This window comes from Anolis carolinensis, chromosome 4, assembly GCF_035594765.1.
Source record: "Anolis carolinensis isolate JA03-04 chromosome 4, rAnoCar3.1.pri, whole genome shotgun sequence".
Lineage (NCBI taxonomy): Eukaryota > Metazoa > Chordata > Lepidosauria > Squamata > Dactyloidae > Anolis > Anolis carolinensis.
The window spans coordinates 74157252-74176613 of NC_085844.1; the positions used below are offsets into that span (position 1 = coordinate 74157252).

General features: G+C 37.5%; 1 protein-coding gene across 2 annotated transcripts in view; it reads right to left on the reverse strand.

The window, feature by feature from the left end:
• The window catches only part of carmil1 (capping protein regulator and myosin 1 linker 1), a 198087-nt gene that overhangs the window by 39906 nt on the left and 138819 nt on the right, over positions 1-19362 (reverse strand). For both annotated transcript variants that reach the window (XM_062980635.1, XM_008108781.2), the window contains exons 23-29: positions 12466-12559; positions 11664-11762; positions 10436-10564; positions 10157-10288; positions 6259-6434; positions 4962-5049; positions 3171-3320 (exon numbers count right to left, since the gene is read on the reverse strand). In XM_062980635.1, coding sequence (XP_062836705.1) covers positions 3171-3320; positions 4962-5049; positions 6259-6434; positions 10157-10288; positions 10436-10564; positions 11664-11762; positions 12466-12559 — 868 coding nt within the window. The remainder of the gene's footprint in view (positions 1-3170; positions 3321-4961; positions 5050-6258; positions 6435-10156; positions 10289-10435; positions 10565-11663; positions 11763-12465; positions 12560-19362) is intronic.

Below are 19362 nucleotides of genomic sequence, written 5' to 3' on the forward strand. Positions count from 1 at the left end.
GATTATCTGTCTTGATATTCTGGGTTATATGGCTGTGTGGAAGGACCCTCAGTGCTCTTCCACACAGCCATATAACCCAAAATATCAAAACAGAATAATCAAACAATTTCTGCTTTGAACTGGGTTATCTGAGTCCACACTGCCCTATATCCCAGTTCAATGTTTGGTGCTAAATTCGCAAATATAGTAATTCCTACATAACATGACCATGTATTGAACTGCTTTTTCTGTCAATTTTTGTAAAACATGATGTAATTTGATGATGTTTAATAGGCTTTTCCTTAATCCCTCCTTATTATCCAACATTTTCACTTTTATTGTTCCAGTGATTGGTTTTTTTTTGGGGGGGGGGGAGGTGCCAAAATTCTGTTCGCTTACACTTGAAAATTACCTAGGGCCAGCCCTGATTACATGGCAGTGTAGATTCAGTTCAGTGCCATTCAATCTGCATTATAGGACTCTACACTGACCATTATAATGCAGTACAAACTCTGTTATATGGCAGTGTAGATGGGGCCTATGTTTTCTCTCTCCCAACCCATCATGTGTCCCCTCTCAATCTCTCCTTGTTACTTCCAGCCCTCTTCAATTACTCCACTGCTATTCCTAAGCCTTCCTTTTACTAGCCAGTGGTGATTGGGTCCCCTTCATCCTTGTTTTCAAGAAGACAGAAGTCCTCCAATGAGAAAACCTGACCCGTTGGCTACCATCTTTTCTTCCAATAAATTTTTTGGCTCAATTCATTTATTTTTATTAAAATGCTGGAATCCCAAGGCACATATAAAAATAGAGCAGACAATTTAAAAAGAAAAAAGACAATTAAAAATAACAAAGCTAGGTAAAATGTAAAACGTACACTCTAGTAGCTCAGAGTGAAACCATGATCACAGAGCCCCAAATACTTTAGTGCTGGGTCAAATTTTAACATTGTACTGAGATTAAAATGGTATCAGCACCAATCAGGACTCCAATAGGGTCTTCACGTAATTCCTCCCTCTGATTAAACAAAGAGTTAAGCCTTCATGCTCAGCCACTTATTTAGAGGGAGAGGCATTTTCTCAAGTATCACGGTCCCAAGCCCTTCATGGCTTTACATGTCATCATCAGCACTATGAACTCAGTCCAACAACAGAGTCAGTAGCTAGTAGCTACTATATTTTCCTGCTAGAAGTCTATTGCTGTATTTGCCATGTCAGTGTTATCCTCATGGGAAACTCCATTTAATATAAGGTGCAACAGTCTACATGAAAATTTAGCAGCACATTTGCCATCTATTCATGACTCAATGTTCTATAGAGAATAAAAGCCACACATACTTTTTTAAAAAAAAAACCAACCACAACAATAGGTATTAGCAGGTCATTGTGTCTGCAAAACCAGAGCTGTCTTTGCATAATGGCATTTTGTAACAATGGTAACAGAAACAAAGTAATATGAACCATACCTGTGAAATATAACTGCATTTCATCATAGAATTAATGCAATTACATTTAGAAAACCTTATAGTAAAAATAGCAGCCATAAAAAAATCATTCTTGGCAGTTATAGTCCATATTTATAGATCTGCCAGAAAGTTAATGAGATAAAAAGAACCATCAATCCAATAATCCCTTTGAATATTCTGTCCCAGTTCTGTTCTGCATCAAAGATCTGTTTTCAACAGATACATTTACTTGATCTTAGGAAAAAGACCAAGAAGCAATACAGGGTTCATATTACAACCGATATAATAAACAATGGGCAGTTATGTGATATCTTAAACACTGACAGAATTAGGCTGGCATAAACTTTTATGGACTAGAAAAGCCTCATTACATTCCATTTCACTGGATTGCTTCTCTCAAAATATTAGGATCTGAGTTCATCCAATGAAAGGTAGGAGAATCTGAAAAGTTAAATAACTATTTTTCCAAACAGTACATAGCCAACTATGCCATTTGTGGTGAAAAAAGATATACCGATGACCTCTAACGTTAACATTTCTGAAGAGGAACTAGACAAAATAGAATTAGACAAATACACAGAAAGTGAGGCTGCCTGTGGCTATTAGTCTACTGGTCATGATGGGTTTAAATTAGACCAAGGGTTCTCAACCTGTGGGTACCCAGATGTTTTGGCCTTCAACTCCCAGAAATCCTAACAGCTGATTAACTGGCTAAGATTACTGGGAGTTGTCGGGCAAAACACCTGGGGACCCAAAGGTTGAGAACTACTGACTTAGATGCTGAGTGTTTGAATGGCAATGCTGGGAAAACACAAACAGCTGGGCGATACTTTATTAATGCTCTGCTATGGGTTTCCTACAGATATCTGGTTGGCTAATGTGGGAACAGAATTACCTCCTGCCTTATTTCTTACAGTATATAATATAATATACATGTTATATTCCAGCTGAGTACAAGTGTGTGCAAGTATATGCACATATATAACGTCTTTCATTGTCTAGCCACCTCTTGCCTTGATACAAGATGTAAATATGTATGTGAGCTGTTATAGGTGTCAGTATACAAAAACACAAATCCATATGTATATCCACAGAGAAAAAATAAAAACAGCAAGATAAAATTGGTATGAAATGCAAAAAGTGTACATTACTCCTCACTTGATAAATATAAGTGCCTGAAGCTTCAGACTCAGAATTCAATGTTCTAACTTGAGCTAGCCATCCAGGAGGAAAAAAAGCATACAAAGGTTTTAATTCAGTTAAAATCATGAAAACAAACCACACAGAACCAGAGACACAAGAAGAAGTGATATCATGTGTAAGAACTGATCAGCACCACCCTCATAAAGCTCACATGACAAATTCCCAAATGTCATCCCACTAAAAGCCATGAATAATGAAAAACACAACAATGGTTCCATGGCAGATAGAATCATGACCCAGACAAAATGTTTTATGTTGTCACATACTCTCATCTACTATGGCAGAATTTGATTCATTGAAGTAGTGAAGCCCTTTCTACCAGCAGTCATAGCTGGAAGAGGCAGCCTCACAGCATGAAAAGATAAAAGAGATAAAGTGAAAAGGAAAAAAAGTTCTTTCTTCCTTTGTCGGCAGTACTCTTTTTTAATAAATGCTATGGACATGACAGGCACTGACTTACACAATTTTAAAAATATAAATGGACAAGAGGATCATTTGTGGGCAAGGGCTAAAGGTGTCTTACCATGCATGTGTCTAAGTCTTCCAAGCGTTCTATTTCAGTCAGCTCCTCAACTGTGATAACAGATCTTTTTGTAGGTCTTTCCTCTGCCAGCTCAATGTCTAATGATTCTTGGTGAGGTAATGGTTTGCCTCGCCTTGTCAAATGATCAGCCTGAAAGAAAGGTTAACACTGTAACAAAGTAACCTTTGTAATAAAATAAAATGGGGAAACACTGGTGAAAAGTAGTTTTAAGTACCTTACCAAAGTGCAAGGTTTGGAAATATTTTTAGTTACTTTTTTGGTCTATCACACCCAGGATGCACGCTTCTGAATAATACAAACCCTGAGTACTTAGTTTTAGGGCCAAATCTAAGAACAATACTAAACAATAAAGTCTTCAAGAGGAATATAAATACATTTAATACGGACAGAATCCCAATCCCCTAATTTATCTTTCAACCAACCAAGACCATTTGCATCAAGTCTGGAGTTTTCTCCTACATCCAATCAATTAATGATATCAGACATGGCGCTTCCTTTGATTTTAAGGGGAAAAACCCAAATAATGCTGGGTGTTATCAGAACATTAAACTGAACTCACAAATTTTGACCAATTCCTCACAGTAGTTTTTTTTTAATGACAAATAGAATGGAAGGAAATTTGAATGTGAAAGGATATCACAGATTGGATTTGGAAACCTGCAGCCCTCAGTCTTGCCTTAACTTCTGAATAAATTCCAAACCTCAGAAACCCTTTGCAAGGTCAACTCTCTGCCAATAAGGCCTTTTCTTTCCCCAGTAGTTTACTTGTTAGGAGTAGAAAGAGACAGAGAATGAGAGAAAAATTCAGAGAAGAGTTAAAGAAAGACACATGGAGAAAATATGGGCTCAATTACTTTTGGAAGTTGCCATATGTAGCTAGCTTGAGCCAGCCCTTCACCAGCATGGGGCCCAATAATTACTCATAAGGCCTTTGGCAGAAAAAAGATGCACCACTGCCATAATCCAGTGGCCCATAATCTTTTCAAACTATCACTCCAAAAATAATCAGAATCACTATGAAATGTTATTTTTGAGTCATACTGTAACTAGATAATCCATAAAAATAACATGATTGATAGCACTGAAAGCTGAGAAACCTATCAAAACCAACATGGACACTTCTCCCCCCTCCCCTCTTAAAGCTCGCTTTCTCCCTTCTTTCTTTTTCCAGCAAGCACATACATTTCTGCTTAAATGAGTACAGTGGGCCCTTTGGCTCTGCGGGGATTCAGTTCCAAGATCTTCCCCCACATATGCATTCCATATCATTAAATGGTGCCGATGTTGATACTGTTGCCATTTTATGTTATAGGACGTGACAATCTGCAACCAGTGAAAACTGCAGATCCACAACGTGCAGATCCAGAGGATCCTTGGTAACTGCTTGTGGGAAGACTTGATATGGAGGTCTTATTTTATTGTTTACATGCTTTATAATGTTTTTGATTTTGGATCTAAAAATGTATTGTTCAGGTTTTAAGTGATTCTTTTGTGAAGCACCTTGGGTTCTGTAAAAAAGGCAACACATACATGAAATAATTAAATAAATTAACCCTCCTACACTATCACTGTCAATATAAACACTGTAATACGGATATTTTACCTATTATATATATGAAGAGTCCATTGGGGCAACTCTTGTTGTCAGTAAGGTCACAAAGAAGTGGATGTATATTTGGAAGTCCTTATGCAAGTGAATGATGCAGAGCAAGAACATCATGCTAAGTTAATAAAATATCTTGAAAAACTAAGTCCCAGATAAATACTTACCAGTTTATGGTGGCAAAGTGACAGGGCATCAAGAATCTCATCTACTACTCGATCTGAGAGAAATGAGGCAACTGTCAGCTTCACTTCACTGTGGGGAAATTTGCAGTGAGAATAGCAACATTAATTCACATAAGAAAATCTTGCCATGCTTTACAAATTTGGTTGTTTGGTACAAAAGTTAACAAACTTAGGAATACAGACTATTTTTCTATATATCCTAATACTATCAATCCTTTCTGGCCATGGTACCCCAGGGCTTCAGGCAGGATTATTTCCTTGCCTTACTTAAGAGATTTCTAGTATTGCCTCATGGTCTCCCAACCATGAATAAATATTTGCCACAATGAAACTAATTTGTTATTTCCATAGAGCCACCATTATATGTTTACAAATCCTTTTTTTTACAATGTAATGTGCAACCCATTTCATATATTTCTATAAATAATCTATAAACACTAGAACATATGTTTAAAGCACGTCCTGTTTTGGCAAAGCATTCAACTCAACAAACTGTACTGGAGATGCAAGAAACCAGTGTATGTATTAGGATGTTTATGCTGGAGATGAGACATAAATTAATAATTGCAACAGGCTCAAACATCTGCACTCCACAGTGCTGGTATCTCCCCCCCCCCCCCATGCTACTTTCTGAGGGCACCAAGGGAAGGGAAGGTAGTGTATGCCAACACTTGTATTTCCCTTAGAACAGGAATGTCAAATTCATTTTAATCAAGGGCTATGTCAGCCTTATGGTTGCCTTCAAAAAGTAATTGAATCCATGGATGGCCCAACAATGGGTTTTTTTCATAATGGTTGGTGCTCTTTAGTTTTTACCAACTTGGGTTCCCAGATGTTACTGAACAACTTCCAGCACTTTGATTATATATCTTGGAGATAAATGGGAACTGCAATCCAACATCAGTTGTGGCGCTGAGGCTGGGGAAAGATTGACGGACATCATATACACAAGCCTTGTATCTAAATTCAAAACAACTTTTCTGACTATACAGAACAAACTGCAGCCTTCCAGATGTTACTATTTCACAAATTCCATCAGTGCTAGTCATGATGTCTAATGATGAGAAATACAGGAGGTGTAGTCCAGCATCTGGAGGGTCACGTAAAATGACATGGTGGTCCGGATTTAGCCAGCAGGTCTGTACTTTGACACATGTGCCTTAGGATGTGAATACATTTTGTGATTGGGACAGTATTATTCAATGTTTTGTGTTCCAGAGTACAATGTAGGTTTTTGTGCCTAGTTTTCAAGATAAGAGGAGAAAGCAAATGGACTCACCTGATTTTATTAAGGATATCAATACCAGACTGCTCTAGGAGAACATTTTTTACAAAGGTCCGTGGAATAGAAATCTTTTCTGTGCATGCCTCAATCAAATCTTGCCTTATGTTTGCTTTTTTCATTGCACTTGGACAAAGGTTTTCAGCAGCATCCACCATAGATTCAAGTAGTGTCTGTAGCACAAAGTGGAAGAAAACACTTTTGATATATATGCCATGGCATCATTTCATCCATAACACTGTATGCAGGACTTTTATGCTTAGGACTAATGAAACAATGCTAAAATTAGCACATTACAAAGATTTACCAAACTAAATGCCAAATCACATGTCTGTCTTTCAGCTAGAAATGTATCTCTGGATCGATTCACAGAAATTTGTTTTTGAAATTGCCAGCGTAGTACTGGCAAAAACTTTAGTAAATTTCTGGATAGGTTTTTATTTGTGGTCGCATTCACAAAATGCATTTCACAGGATATCAGCAGGGATGAATTGTGAAAATCAACAAAATAGAAATACACATTTATTGAATTAAATGTGGTCTTTTCCTTTTTAAAGAAGTGTTCCAAAATAACAAATCTAAGTTAATCAGATTGCATTATGTCTGCATTCTTAAAATTTAGCAATAAAGAAAAGATTTCACTTATTGACTTTGTTTCTATGATTTCAAGCTCTTCAATGCCCTAATTCTGATTAAATAAAGGGGAACAGCTCAGTACTGTAGGTCTGAGTACTTTAAACGTTTGCAAATTTATTAGATACTGGATTATGGTAAAATGGAAACTGCAACAGAAATGTATTTTCACGGTACAAACATATGAAAGTTTAATGGAAGATTTAAAAATAACTTTCCAAAAACGTCTTTCACATAAAAAGTTAACACATTTGGGCCCAGTCCATTTTCTTTAAGCAGTAATTTTAGCTCACAGATGTTAGCAAATAAAGATAGAGCTAAAATTCTTAAAATATTGATCATGCTCTGAGAGTAACTATTCTGTTTCTATGCTAAATGTACTTAAGTCTCCAGGACTGAATTTCGGGGAAAATGTCTACATTTATATTAAAAAATCTTTGCAGGCTGCTGGATCTGGGAAATGAGTAAAAACTCCTCATTGGCCAATCTCCAGATTATTTATGCAGTCAGAAAAATCCAACCATTGTTTGCATTTCAGTTGTGGAGCCAGGAGAATGGTGAATGACCATCCCTGTTTCCACACTTTGTGATTTTCATTAGCAAAAGACCAGTGAGCATTTGGACCTCAAGATATTTTTGACTAAAATTCTCACACTCCCTTACTATTGACTCTTCCAACTTGAATGGCCACAATTTAAAAAACTAGAAGTTCATATTGTATGCATTTGGTATATTATTGTTTTTTATGTTCATCACAATGCTTCTGGGTGTTGTACAAAACATCATAGAGATTACAATAAAAAACTGTAAAACAGTAGACATAAAACCCATGACAAAATATAAAGCCACAGAGAGTTTAAACTACCCCCTGGCTTTTCTTATGATGGCACATGGGTTAAGGGCTGCATTCAGACCTTGTTGTAAACCAGATTTATTGCAAGCAGAACAGTTAAACTAACTAGTGAGTTCCTGTATGTGGTTTGTTTACTGTATGATCTGAACCCCAGTTTGGCTTTCCTTTCCCCTGAAAAGTCACAGGAAAAATTTCTCATTGTTTATTCTTTTTCTACTTCTTGGCCTATCAGGCAGGAGACACGAAAGAATGATTGGTTCAGATGTCAAAGTAAAGAAATTTTAAACAGAAAGTCCATGGTTTGCTTATCCATTTCAAGATGCAGTTGGAATACTCATAGAGTATCCAAAGCTATTGCTGCCTTTTTCATAGTAAGTCACATTCCTCAAAATGTCTGGCTGACCATGGTGGCCTAACCCAGTCAGTTAGTTTGTTGTGTTGTCGAAGGCCTTAATGGTTAAAATCACTGGGTTGCTGTGTGTTTTTGCTCCTGCCATTTGAAATAATGTGAAAACAGGAGGATCCTCCAATGCTATAGGGATGCCTATATGAGTATATCTTGGCTTGGACTAAGGTATTAGCCAGCTTTCCCAATGAGAGCAGAATTTAAAATTTTGAAACCCATAATTAATCATAATTTCATAGTTCAAACAAACACACCTAAGTTATTCAATGATCTTCAAACTATGGCTCAATATCTTGGTTGGTTCTGATGTGAGTAATTATACGATTGACTTATTCTCAAACTTTAATACATACAGTTGGCAAACTTTATTTCTTTGGCTCTTTAATACTCTGACATTTGACTAAAACTGATAAGCAAAGTCTTCATATAAAAGAAAGAGAAACTTAACACTATCCAAATTTAAATATTTTCCTGCTCATTAACTTCTCTAATTCAACAAAATAATTAGTCATGTGGTATTTCTCTAGATTTTTATTATCGTCTCACTGATTGAAACATTTTCTTTTTGTTTCACATGATCAGAGGTTCAATTTGTAGTTTTAGAGCTGCTGCTAAGTTCACAAATATATCAATACAGGACACAGCTGGAAGCAGAATACACTGTGGGGGAAATTATAATGCTGTCATGCATAGTGATTATGCTATCATAGAGATATTCCTGCTGGTAAAAAACAACAACCCCAAAATGCCAGACATTTTTAGAAATTGCTCTGGATCAGTGCTTCTCAACCTGTGGGTCCCCAAATGTTTTGACCTTCAACTTCCAGAAATCCTAACAGCTGGTAAACTGGCTGGGATTTCTGGGAGTCGTGGGCCAAAAACACCTGGGGACCCATAGGTTGAGAATCACTGCTCTGGAACCTAGTGGGGTAGAATGATACTCTTATTCATTATGATGATGTTCATTTATACCCCTAGTTTTCTCTCCACAAGAAGACTCAAAGAACAGATTATTTATATCTGTTCTGGAAAACTGTAACCTTCCATGTCACTTAAGGCAAAGGTGAAAATATGTGGCCCTCCAAATGGCATTGGAAGCCTAGCCCCAGCAGCTCCAGCATCACCAATTCAGAGAGTTGCATCATTCCTCTCTTTGGTTTACAAGAACCAGACCATTAGAGAGAACAGTAAATAAAAGTGAGCAAGGTTATTCCTGAAATCCCTATGAAAAGTTTGCTATTTAATAAACAATTCTTATATGATTTATTCTTTAAGATGTTCAAGTGCACTATGAACTTATTCTAATGTTCTCCTAAGCCAGTGTGGTAGAGTGATTTAATGGCTTGAGACCTGGACTTGATCCCTGCCCAACCATGGAAACCCACTGGACAAGCCACACTTTTTTGGCCTCAGTGGAAGGCAACGGTGAAACCACTCTGAATAAATCTTGCAAAGAAAACACTATAACTTCACCTCAAGGTTGCTGTAAGTCATAAAGGCCTTGAAGTCACACAACAACAATAACAAGCAACAACAATATACTTCTTCAAACACTTCTTTTGTCAAGAGACTTTGCTGGAATCTCATTTAATATGTTGTGGTAGATTTTCCCTTAGCTTGTTAGTATCTTGTTTCTATACCAGGGATTCTTACCAATTTTTAGGTAGCGAATGGTTTGCTACTTTCCTGTTTTTAACTTCAATCGCAGGCCAACAATGTTGGGATACTGGATTGGGTCTTTATCCCATTAATTGCATTACTGCTTCAGAGATTTCTAACTCTAATCCTTGCCCTAGCCATAGCTGCCTAATCACATATCCTTGATATTATGTCAGTTGGGCCCAGAAGGGAACAATATGTGAACAACAGTGGTGATAATGACCAAAGGTTAGGTTCCACTTGCAGTATCTCATCTTAAACTGTAGCTGAAACAACTAAGATGGTTTCCTGCCTCTTTAGGACACTTGCCATATTTTTTTTCAAACCTCTTTATTAGTTATTACCTTGAGCTGGTCATCAACAACCCTGGTGACTTCCCCAGCCATTGAATCTAGTGTCTCCTGAATTGGGTTAGGTAAAGAGCCATTTGCTCCTGCCCATGAAGCTCCACCAAGATGATACAGATTTGGTAATAACTGTAAAAAAAAAGCAGTAATTTAATGTGACAGCCAGAATTAATAATTCTAAATAATATGTATTAATTAATTAAATGCCTAAAAGTAAAGTTTTAATCTTAATATTACCTATTTTAGTAGGGTCAGTTCATCAGGGATATCACTTACTGTTTTGGAATTTTTAGCATCTTTCATAAGCCTTTCTGCTGATTTCACATCTTCTTGTATTGTGTCAATGCCACAGTTTCTTAAGGAGTTCAGATGGTCTTGTACTTTGACACATATTCTGTCAATCATCTATACAGCAACCAAGTGGGAAGCCAACAGAACATTAGGCAGTTTGTGACATGTGAGAGTAACATAGCAATGAAGTGCTAGGTTTTTTTTGGAGGCAAGTGTCTACACAAATATGGAGGAATTAATAATGTGAAGACTTTAAAAATGTATTTATCTAGCTGATGTTTATTCAGCCCTTCAATAGACAATCACAAGATTAAACACATAACATTATAACAGGCTCATTGGGAAAAAAGGATGCACTTGGAGCTTTTAGGATGGAGGAGCCTTTGAATAAGTTGGCTATGAGAGGTACTTCCTTGGAATACTGCTGCACCTCAGTGGTATCTTCACTATTCTGGTGCCCATTAGATGCATTATTTTCATTATCCAGAGCTCACATGGTAAATGACAATTCTAATTGGGAATAACAGACTGGATAATGTCAGAGAATGAATGCTTTGATTACTTCTTAGATTATCTGGGGTAGAATTAAAGTAGAATGCATCCTACCAAACTGCAAATGGATATTTTCATTCCCCCTTTCCATTTTCAAATACCAAATCTTATACATTATCTCCCTTAATCTCCCTTAATTGTGCAACAATTCAACTCACTAAGCATAGTCTCTTGATGTTCTTTACTCTTGATCCTTAACCCTGCATTTAATATTCTTCACAAAATGTAACAAATGAATGGATGGATCCAGAACTATGAGAACTGAATTCCACTTAGGTTTCAACTCCTCCATCCCCCATTCAACTCATCATCATACCTATTTGCTTCATACAGCGATAGCTTCATACAGCTATAAATATTCCATTATTTTAGGACAGGAATTGGCTGCTAAGAGTACAGGTTGCTGAGCTTAAAGGATCGCTTACTTGCATGAATGGACAATGAATGAAAAGCATTAATGCCCAAGCATGCTTTTCTCAGTACATTCATTTTGGTTCTCATAATGCATTGAGAAATGAGTCAGAGTTATGCTTGGAAAAAATCCATGAAAATAATCTCCATTTTATGCCTGTTCTGGGATTCTGTGAAATATCTTCCATTGACATTGATTTCTTTTATCCAACCCAATGAAAACTGTGTTAATTTCAAAAAGGCAGCTCACCTGTTGTGTTGTACTAGTGACTATGCCCTGCTGCAGCCTATAGGCTTGCTCCTGCAGATACTTCCGGGTTTCATGATTGCGAAGCAAATAGTTTTCTATCTAAGTACAGAAGTCAATGTTAGTCACGATTCTACATAACTGAGCAATCATGCAAATATATCCACACCCACACAAAATGATGGAAAGAAAAACACAGAACTTCACACAATTTATACATTAGTTGCATGTTTCAACACAATCTTGTATCTGCCTACTCAGAAGTCAGTAACATTACATTATAAAAAGCTTGCTGCCAAGTAAATGGTACAGGATCACAGTTTTCATTTTTATTACAATTTCCATCTGTTTTTAACCATATTATCTGAAAGATTTAATTGAAATCAATGCAGTTTCCTGCAACACAGTAAGCATGTACCTACAACATGAGAAGCCAGGAAACCACCGGAAACCTGATTTATCATTTATGGGCAGTATGCAAAGGGAATTCATAGCACTTTTGTTGGTAACATAAATATTAGTAGACATAACTCTAATGTGTGTTGGGTGCCAGGAAACACGTGTCTCTGTACAACCCACTATCAACAGACTGGAATTTGTGGATATGTTCCAATTCCAAAGGCATTATTTCCAATCTTCCTTTTTTATTCAAAAACCCCTGTTCTGAGGACTGAGATGGAATGCCCAGGAAGACTGAAATCTCTTGCAACTGTTTCTCGTGCATTCCCATCCATAATATCTAGTTTATATCCATTTATCCTCTGGCACAGAGATTGGCATGTTTGCCTAATGTTATGAGCAATACCTTCTGAAGTGCCTCTTCAGTTTTCTCAGGACTTGTTTTAAGTGCTTGAGAAGCATCATTCACTGGTATAGGCATGAACCTTATGGTATAATTCCTTAGAAAAGAAAAAAAGTAATAAAATTAAAAGTAGAAAACTTATTTAATACAGCTAAATGCACTTGATAGTTCCTTAATCTTGCTATTTGATGCGCAGACACTTTGTTATATTATTATAAGCAGAAAGGAACACATTTCATATTTTCTTGGTTCAACATCGTGATTCTTTGATCCAAGCTGTGATATGAAACTGGACAACTGTATTCTACCTTATATTTAAGAACATTTGACTAAGTAACGCAAACATATATGGTGCCTCTTAACCATAACTAGAGTCCTTCTCAGAAATTAAAATCCTAATTCGCCATAAAGGTGCACAAACACAATGTATTTAATATCTCTTGAAATCAAACGTCCTTAAAATGGACTTTCAAGTAAATATGCAGAGGCTGCACAGCAATCAGGCTAGTACCTCTATGCTATATATAAACATACTAATTTTATTTTCACAAAAATTGTCAGCATTTTGTATGAACTTAATGACAGTAGCATTATCTGATCAATATATTCAGTGACTAATAACTATGTTTCTACACTATTATGAAAGGCTGCAAATTGCAATCTACCATGCAAATCTATTGTGAAGGATTTGTTATTTTTGTCTTTCAGACTTAAATGTGTACAAGCACACGTAAAGGCATACCCTCTGAACATTTTTTAGTATTTTTGCCTTCACAACAGCAAGATTAGCAAGTTTGTCCAATAGCATCTTTATCTCACAAAATCTTTTAATCCTCGATTCTGGGGATCAAGATGCATCTAAACTGTAGAATTAATGCAGTTTCACAGCAGTTTAACTGCCATGACTTAATGCTTTAGGAGTTGGAATTTTACAAAGTCTTTCACCTTCTCCACCAAAGGGAGCTGGTTTTTCACCAAACTTCAATTGCAATGATTTTATAGAACTGAACCATGATAGTTAAAGTGGTGTAAAATTACTACAGTGCTCCTTTACTTTCAGCTACAACATAATATAAAATGCATATTGAATGGCAGACAGATGGCTAGAAATAGCTCATAGAGAATTTAGGGAAGGGAGCTGTGCATCGCGATACCATCCAGATTTCATGGAATATTCTCACCAAGGAAGCTTTAAGAAGTGTAACACTGTGCACACATTTGCCTAATGAAACTTTTGCTCCAGTTGACTTTTTAAGACATTATACTTGGTGCCAGGGGTGCTAGATTTCTTTAGGTAAAGACTTGAATGTGATGTTTTTCATTGCAATTTTGAAAATAATCCCGCTTGTAATGATTGAAAGCTTCCCTAATTTTCTTTATTTCTTACCAGGGAAGCAGAAAATTAAGATAATCAATTTGTAATAATTCCTTAATTAATGTGTTTTGAATATGCCAACTGACCTAATTAAAAGCAAAATGTTATATATTAGCAAATATAGTTTAGATTTCAAAAAGAATGCAAATGACATGACATATTTTCAGCCCAGGTGTGGTTGTAGTTAGGGTAGGAGGAAAGATCTGGCTGGGACTAATGTGTGTGTAACAGGCAGTTATACTGTCACCGTTGGTGTAATCCAAATGTAGCTCTTTGTGCCTGACATTTGAAATATGAGGAAAGATCCAATTGCCAATAGCAGGCACAAGAACCACATCAGGCTGAGATATGCCATGGAGAAATAGGTCACTTACTACTAATCTGTCTCTGACTGGACCCTCAAGATGAGGCATGGGCAAACTTTGGCCCTCCAGGTGATTTGGACTACTGGCTGTTAGGAATTGTAGGAATTGAAGTCCAAAATGCCCAGAGGGACGAAGTTTGCCCATGCCTGCGCTAGCTCCATTTAGTGGCTGGTGAAGAACAGGGAATAAAAGTGGAGTGCCCAGCTACCTCTCTACAGATGGTCAACAACAAAGGCATCTTTTGATATGCACTTGGGGTCCATCAGACGATCTGAATGATAACACTGTAACTGTGTGCCTGGTTATAGTGCCCCTGCTCTCCAATGGGAATATTTATTTATTTTATTTATTTCCAATATTTCTATCCCGCCCTTCTCACCCGAAGGGACTCAGGGCAGTGTACAATTGGCAACAATTCGATGCCGACACATCATTAAAAACAACAACATATAAAAATGTATTACAACCAATTAAATACAGTATAAAATATAAAACATAAAACATATGCTTAAAATCCGTTCGTCCAATATCCTCCTACTTTCAGGAGAACAAAACAGGTGAGTTTGAAGGAAGTATGGGCTTATTGCTCAAGGGAGTATTGAACACGTTAGCATTACCCGAGATATATGCCACTAATAAGATGCCAGGCACAGTGTCAGAACCATAATAAAAATGGCTAATTGAATCCCCCTGCTACCATACTATGGTATCATTTTGGCTCCAATTTCTTTGCTCTAGCTATTTACTGAAAAGAAAGCAGCCATGCAAGGACTGGTTATGTGAATAAAATCTGCAAGCATTTGAGAACAAAGAGAGAAAACTCAAATCCCTCTCATTGCCTCTATACTGCAACCTCCACCAGTTTTAGCCAGCATAAGTGAGGCATAATGGGAGTTACAGTTCAACAAACAACTGGAAAGTTACTCACTGCTCTTCTGATTTACTTAACATGAAATAATTAGTTTGAGACAAAACAAGCCAAACTGTATTAGATAGAAGTCTTTCTACTTCAATCTCCAGGGATCTAATATCTCTCATGTTCCTGTACAAGACTAAAGAATCAAGATGACCTTTTACGCTAACCCTCCTTTTGTTGAACAAAGAAACTTCTATTGTACTGTCCCAACTTAAGATGTTGGCATTTCACATGGTAGTTCTCAGTAATGTTTGCCACTGGATTCACTTGGAGTAGATAACACTGTCCTTTCTTCAGTCCAACTAACTAGCAAGAGAAGGCAGCTAGCTTGATTTGCATGCTGTCTTGCCATTAATATGCCCCCCCTGCTGTGATGTTTTGGAGAAGAAAAATCTTTAGAGATTTTCTTCCTGACTTTTTTCTCAGAAGACCTGTCTGATGCTTATATGCTTCTTTCAGGCTGCCAACTAAGTGACTTTATAGTTGAGTTCTCAGACAACTTCAGAGGCATGGAAATTGTTTAATCAGATGGATGAACTTTTGCCCAGTTGCAAAATTGTGCGAGTGCTTCATGAAAACTTATATTTAGCACAAACACAAGGCTGCTTCATTTTTTCTTGATTAACAGAACATATTTTACCCATCACCATTTACATAGTACAGGCAGTCCCCAAGTTATGATAGATTCTGTAGGTTTGTTCTTAAGTTGAATTTGTATGTAAGCTCGAACAAGTTCATTTTTAAAGTGTACCTCCAGCCAAAAGCCTACATACATCTATACACAAAATAAAAGTGCAAAAATGTGTATGTGGAGGAGGTGCCCACTTACACAGACAGCCTCCTGCCTCCACAAACAGCTATAGCTCCCACTGGGCAGGTGACATCCATGGCCCTCCTTCTACTGACATGCAGGTTATAGTGAGTGCCATGAACATGTAGCCTAAAACCTGCCAGTGTCCTCCACAAACACTATCATTCCCTGCCCCCCTCCAAGTGAAGGCTTTCATGCGGGGACAATTCCATCCTAGATGTTCTGTTTTTCCTCCAGAATGACCTACATCCAAATATTGTTAACCCAACCAACGATGGATCTGGACCAAACTTGCAACAGATAATGGGACTTGCAGTACCTTCACTGATACTGTGACTCTCACCAACAATGGACTGGGACCAAACTTGGCACAGAGAAACCCCATGACCAACTGAACATACTGCAGGGGCTAGTGGGATGGACCTTTATTTTGGGAGTTACAGTATAATTCATCTGCATCCAGAAAGCACTGAACCGAGCTGACACCACATCTGGACTAAATTTGGCACACAGACCCAACATGGCCAACTGTGAATATGGGCCTGGTTTGGGGGTGACTGACCTCGGATCTGGGAGTTGTAGCTCACTCTTATCCAGAAAGTCCTGAACTCAGCTGACAATGGGTCTGGACTAAACTTCAGTGATATTACCTAACATCCCAAAACAAACAAGGCCTTGTTCTAATAACCCGGGCATTGCCAAGTCCCCAAGGTAGTAATAGACACACACACACACACACACATATAAAGGTAAAGGTTTCCCCCTCACATTAAGTCTAGTCATATCCAACTCTGGGGGGTGGTGCTCATCTCAATTTCTAAGCAGAAGAGCTGGCATTGTTCGTAAATACCTCCAAGGTCATGTGGCCAGCATGACTGCATGGAGCGCTGCTACCTTTCTAGAAGGGGCACCTATTCATCTACTCACATTTGCATGTTTTCAAATGGCTAGGTTGGCAGAAGCTGGGGCTAACAGAGGGAGCCCACCCTCAGCAAGTTCAGCAGCTCAGTGGTTTAACCCGCTAAGCACCAGTGCAGCGGGTTAAACAGGTTTTGGCTATCACAGGGAAGGTTTATATTTGTTTTGCTGTCTGTGCCCCTGTTCAGAAGATTTCACCTCATTTTCTGACCCTGTGATCATTGGATTTTGAAAAATTTGACTAGTTGTGGAAACAAGGATTGGTGATAAAGCTTCAATGGAGACACTTTTTTCTCATGATAACTCTTCCAGTGGTAAATTTCCCTTCTGGGGGGTAGATTTATCTCACTTCCTGTTGTCTTAACTATGAGTTGTTTGTAAGTTGGATATTTGTAACGGGGGGGGGGGGGGGCTGTATATGCTAAGCATTCAAATGTGCATACTTGCTAGGTAATGAGACCCATATTTAAAGCTCTTCTGTTATTAAGAGTTGAAGAATCAAAGTATGAAGGGATCTATTGCTCAGACTTGTCCATAACCAACTCCTAAACCTACCTACACAGCCAGAATACAGCCACAAGGTGCACTGTAGATACATCAAAGAGCAGTAGCTCTATGAGGATCAACAAGCATCTAGGTCAGATCCAGTGAGATGCAGTGGCAATTGTTTAATCAGTTTTACTGTATACAAGTCTGTCCTGAACTGATTTGACAATTCATTAGGCTTTTTGAGAATGCCAGCTCTTCTTTGTTTAACTAATACATGACATTATTAACTAAATGTCAGCCACAGGAATCCTAGCCTTTTGCTGACTACCTATTGACTTATTTTTAACTGATGTGATTCTAATTTTTATGCTTGAAGCCTCTCCCTTGGGTTACAAGAAGTTCCCCATGGCCTGTCCAATCGTTAGCACTGTTTGAAAATGCATTATGAAAGTTGACATAATCACAATGCACAACCATTGGTCTTCTTAGCATTATCTCATCCTGATGCTGGACTTGACACTGTTGGTCTTGCAACTGAAATGTCAATACATCACTCCTTATTGAACTAAAATAATTAAGATGAGAGAATGCGATACTCTGCTGGATTTCATAATGGCATACAGATTTCAATAAGAAATAAATATCATAGACTGAGCTTTTTTAAAAAAAGTATTAATCACAATGATGTAATTAAATATATAATTGCCATCTTTTTTCTTTTCTTGCTGCCAATTCATTGGATCTATATTTATAGGAGCAAGAATTCATGCTAAACAATATTATTAAATCCGAACTTTTAAGGAATTACAAATATTATTGTAATATGATTCTTGAAACAACGTTGGCTATTTTGAATGAATTTAAATTATTTTTAAGGATTTTAGCTTGATTTTAAAAGTTTTCATACATATATCAATTGAAATATTTTACCATTGTGCATCAACTTAGAGACCCTGGCAGGTTGAGACACAATGCATGAATACCTTTAATAACAATATAATATAATTCTAAGAAAGATACAAAAAGATGTTTCCAATAACACTGAATTAGACTGTATAAAATTTTATTTTGTTCCATCGGACAGTCTTTTCTGTCTCATGTTGATAGAAAAGACTGACTTCCAAATTTAGTGTTTTGCACATTACAGCTGGGACTCCAAGACAGAAAATGACTTGAGGAGTGCTCATTCAATTTATTTATTTAGTTAGTTCCCTCCTTTCTCCCAGCATGAGATCTAAGGCCGCTTCCAGAAAGCAATTTATTGTGGGAGAAAACAGGTTAAAGTAATCCGTTTTCTCTCGTGTTGCTGTCTGCATGGATACCCAAAAGAAGCATGCTTTCCTGTCCATTGTCCTCATTGTAGCATGGTAACAACCACTCTACAATGGGGCTAACCCAAACTCAAATCCCTTCCTAAAACCTTTAAAATAACACCTAAACATACCGGGCCGCCATTATGCCTCTCTGCATGCCCCCCCCCCCCCTAAAAAATTTTCCTAGCGCTACACTGGTACGTTCTAGGAAATATGCAGAGAGGCCTAATGGTGGCCCGGTAAGTTTTTCTTTTATTTTAAAGGTTTTAGGGGGGATTTGGGGAGCGGTGGGTTCCCTCTTTGTTCCCCCAGGTCCATGGGGCCTGAAGAAGCAAATTGGGCTGTGCAAACTGACCTCTTGGTACTCCCAGGTAGTCCCATACTCTATTAGACCCGGGTCTTTCAGGAAGACGCAGGTCTAATGGAGTATCAAATTAATTCGGGACAAAGCAGGATTTTTCTTCTTTGTCTCAAATTAATTCAGTTTCAACGAAAGCATTTGAACGCCTCCGGTAAAACTGCGGGAGCTGCAGTTCTATTTAACTCTACAAAGTTTATACAATTTAACAAATAAAAATTCAGGACACTCCTTTAAAAACTACTTGTCTATGAGACTGAACCAAAGGCCTTCCTAAATAAAGAAGTCTTCTGCTTTTTTCTGATGGCAGAGAGAGAACAGAAAAAGAGCCAACAAGTCCTGTGCTTAATTTAGG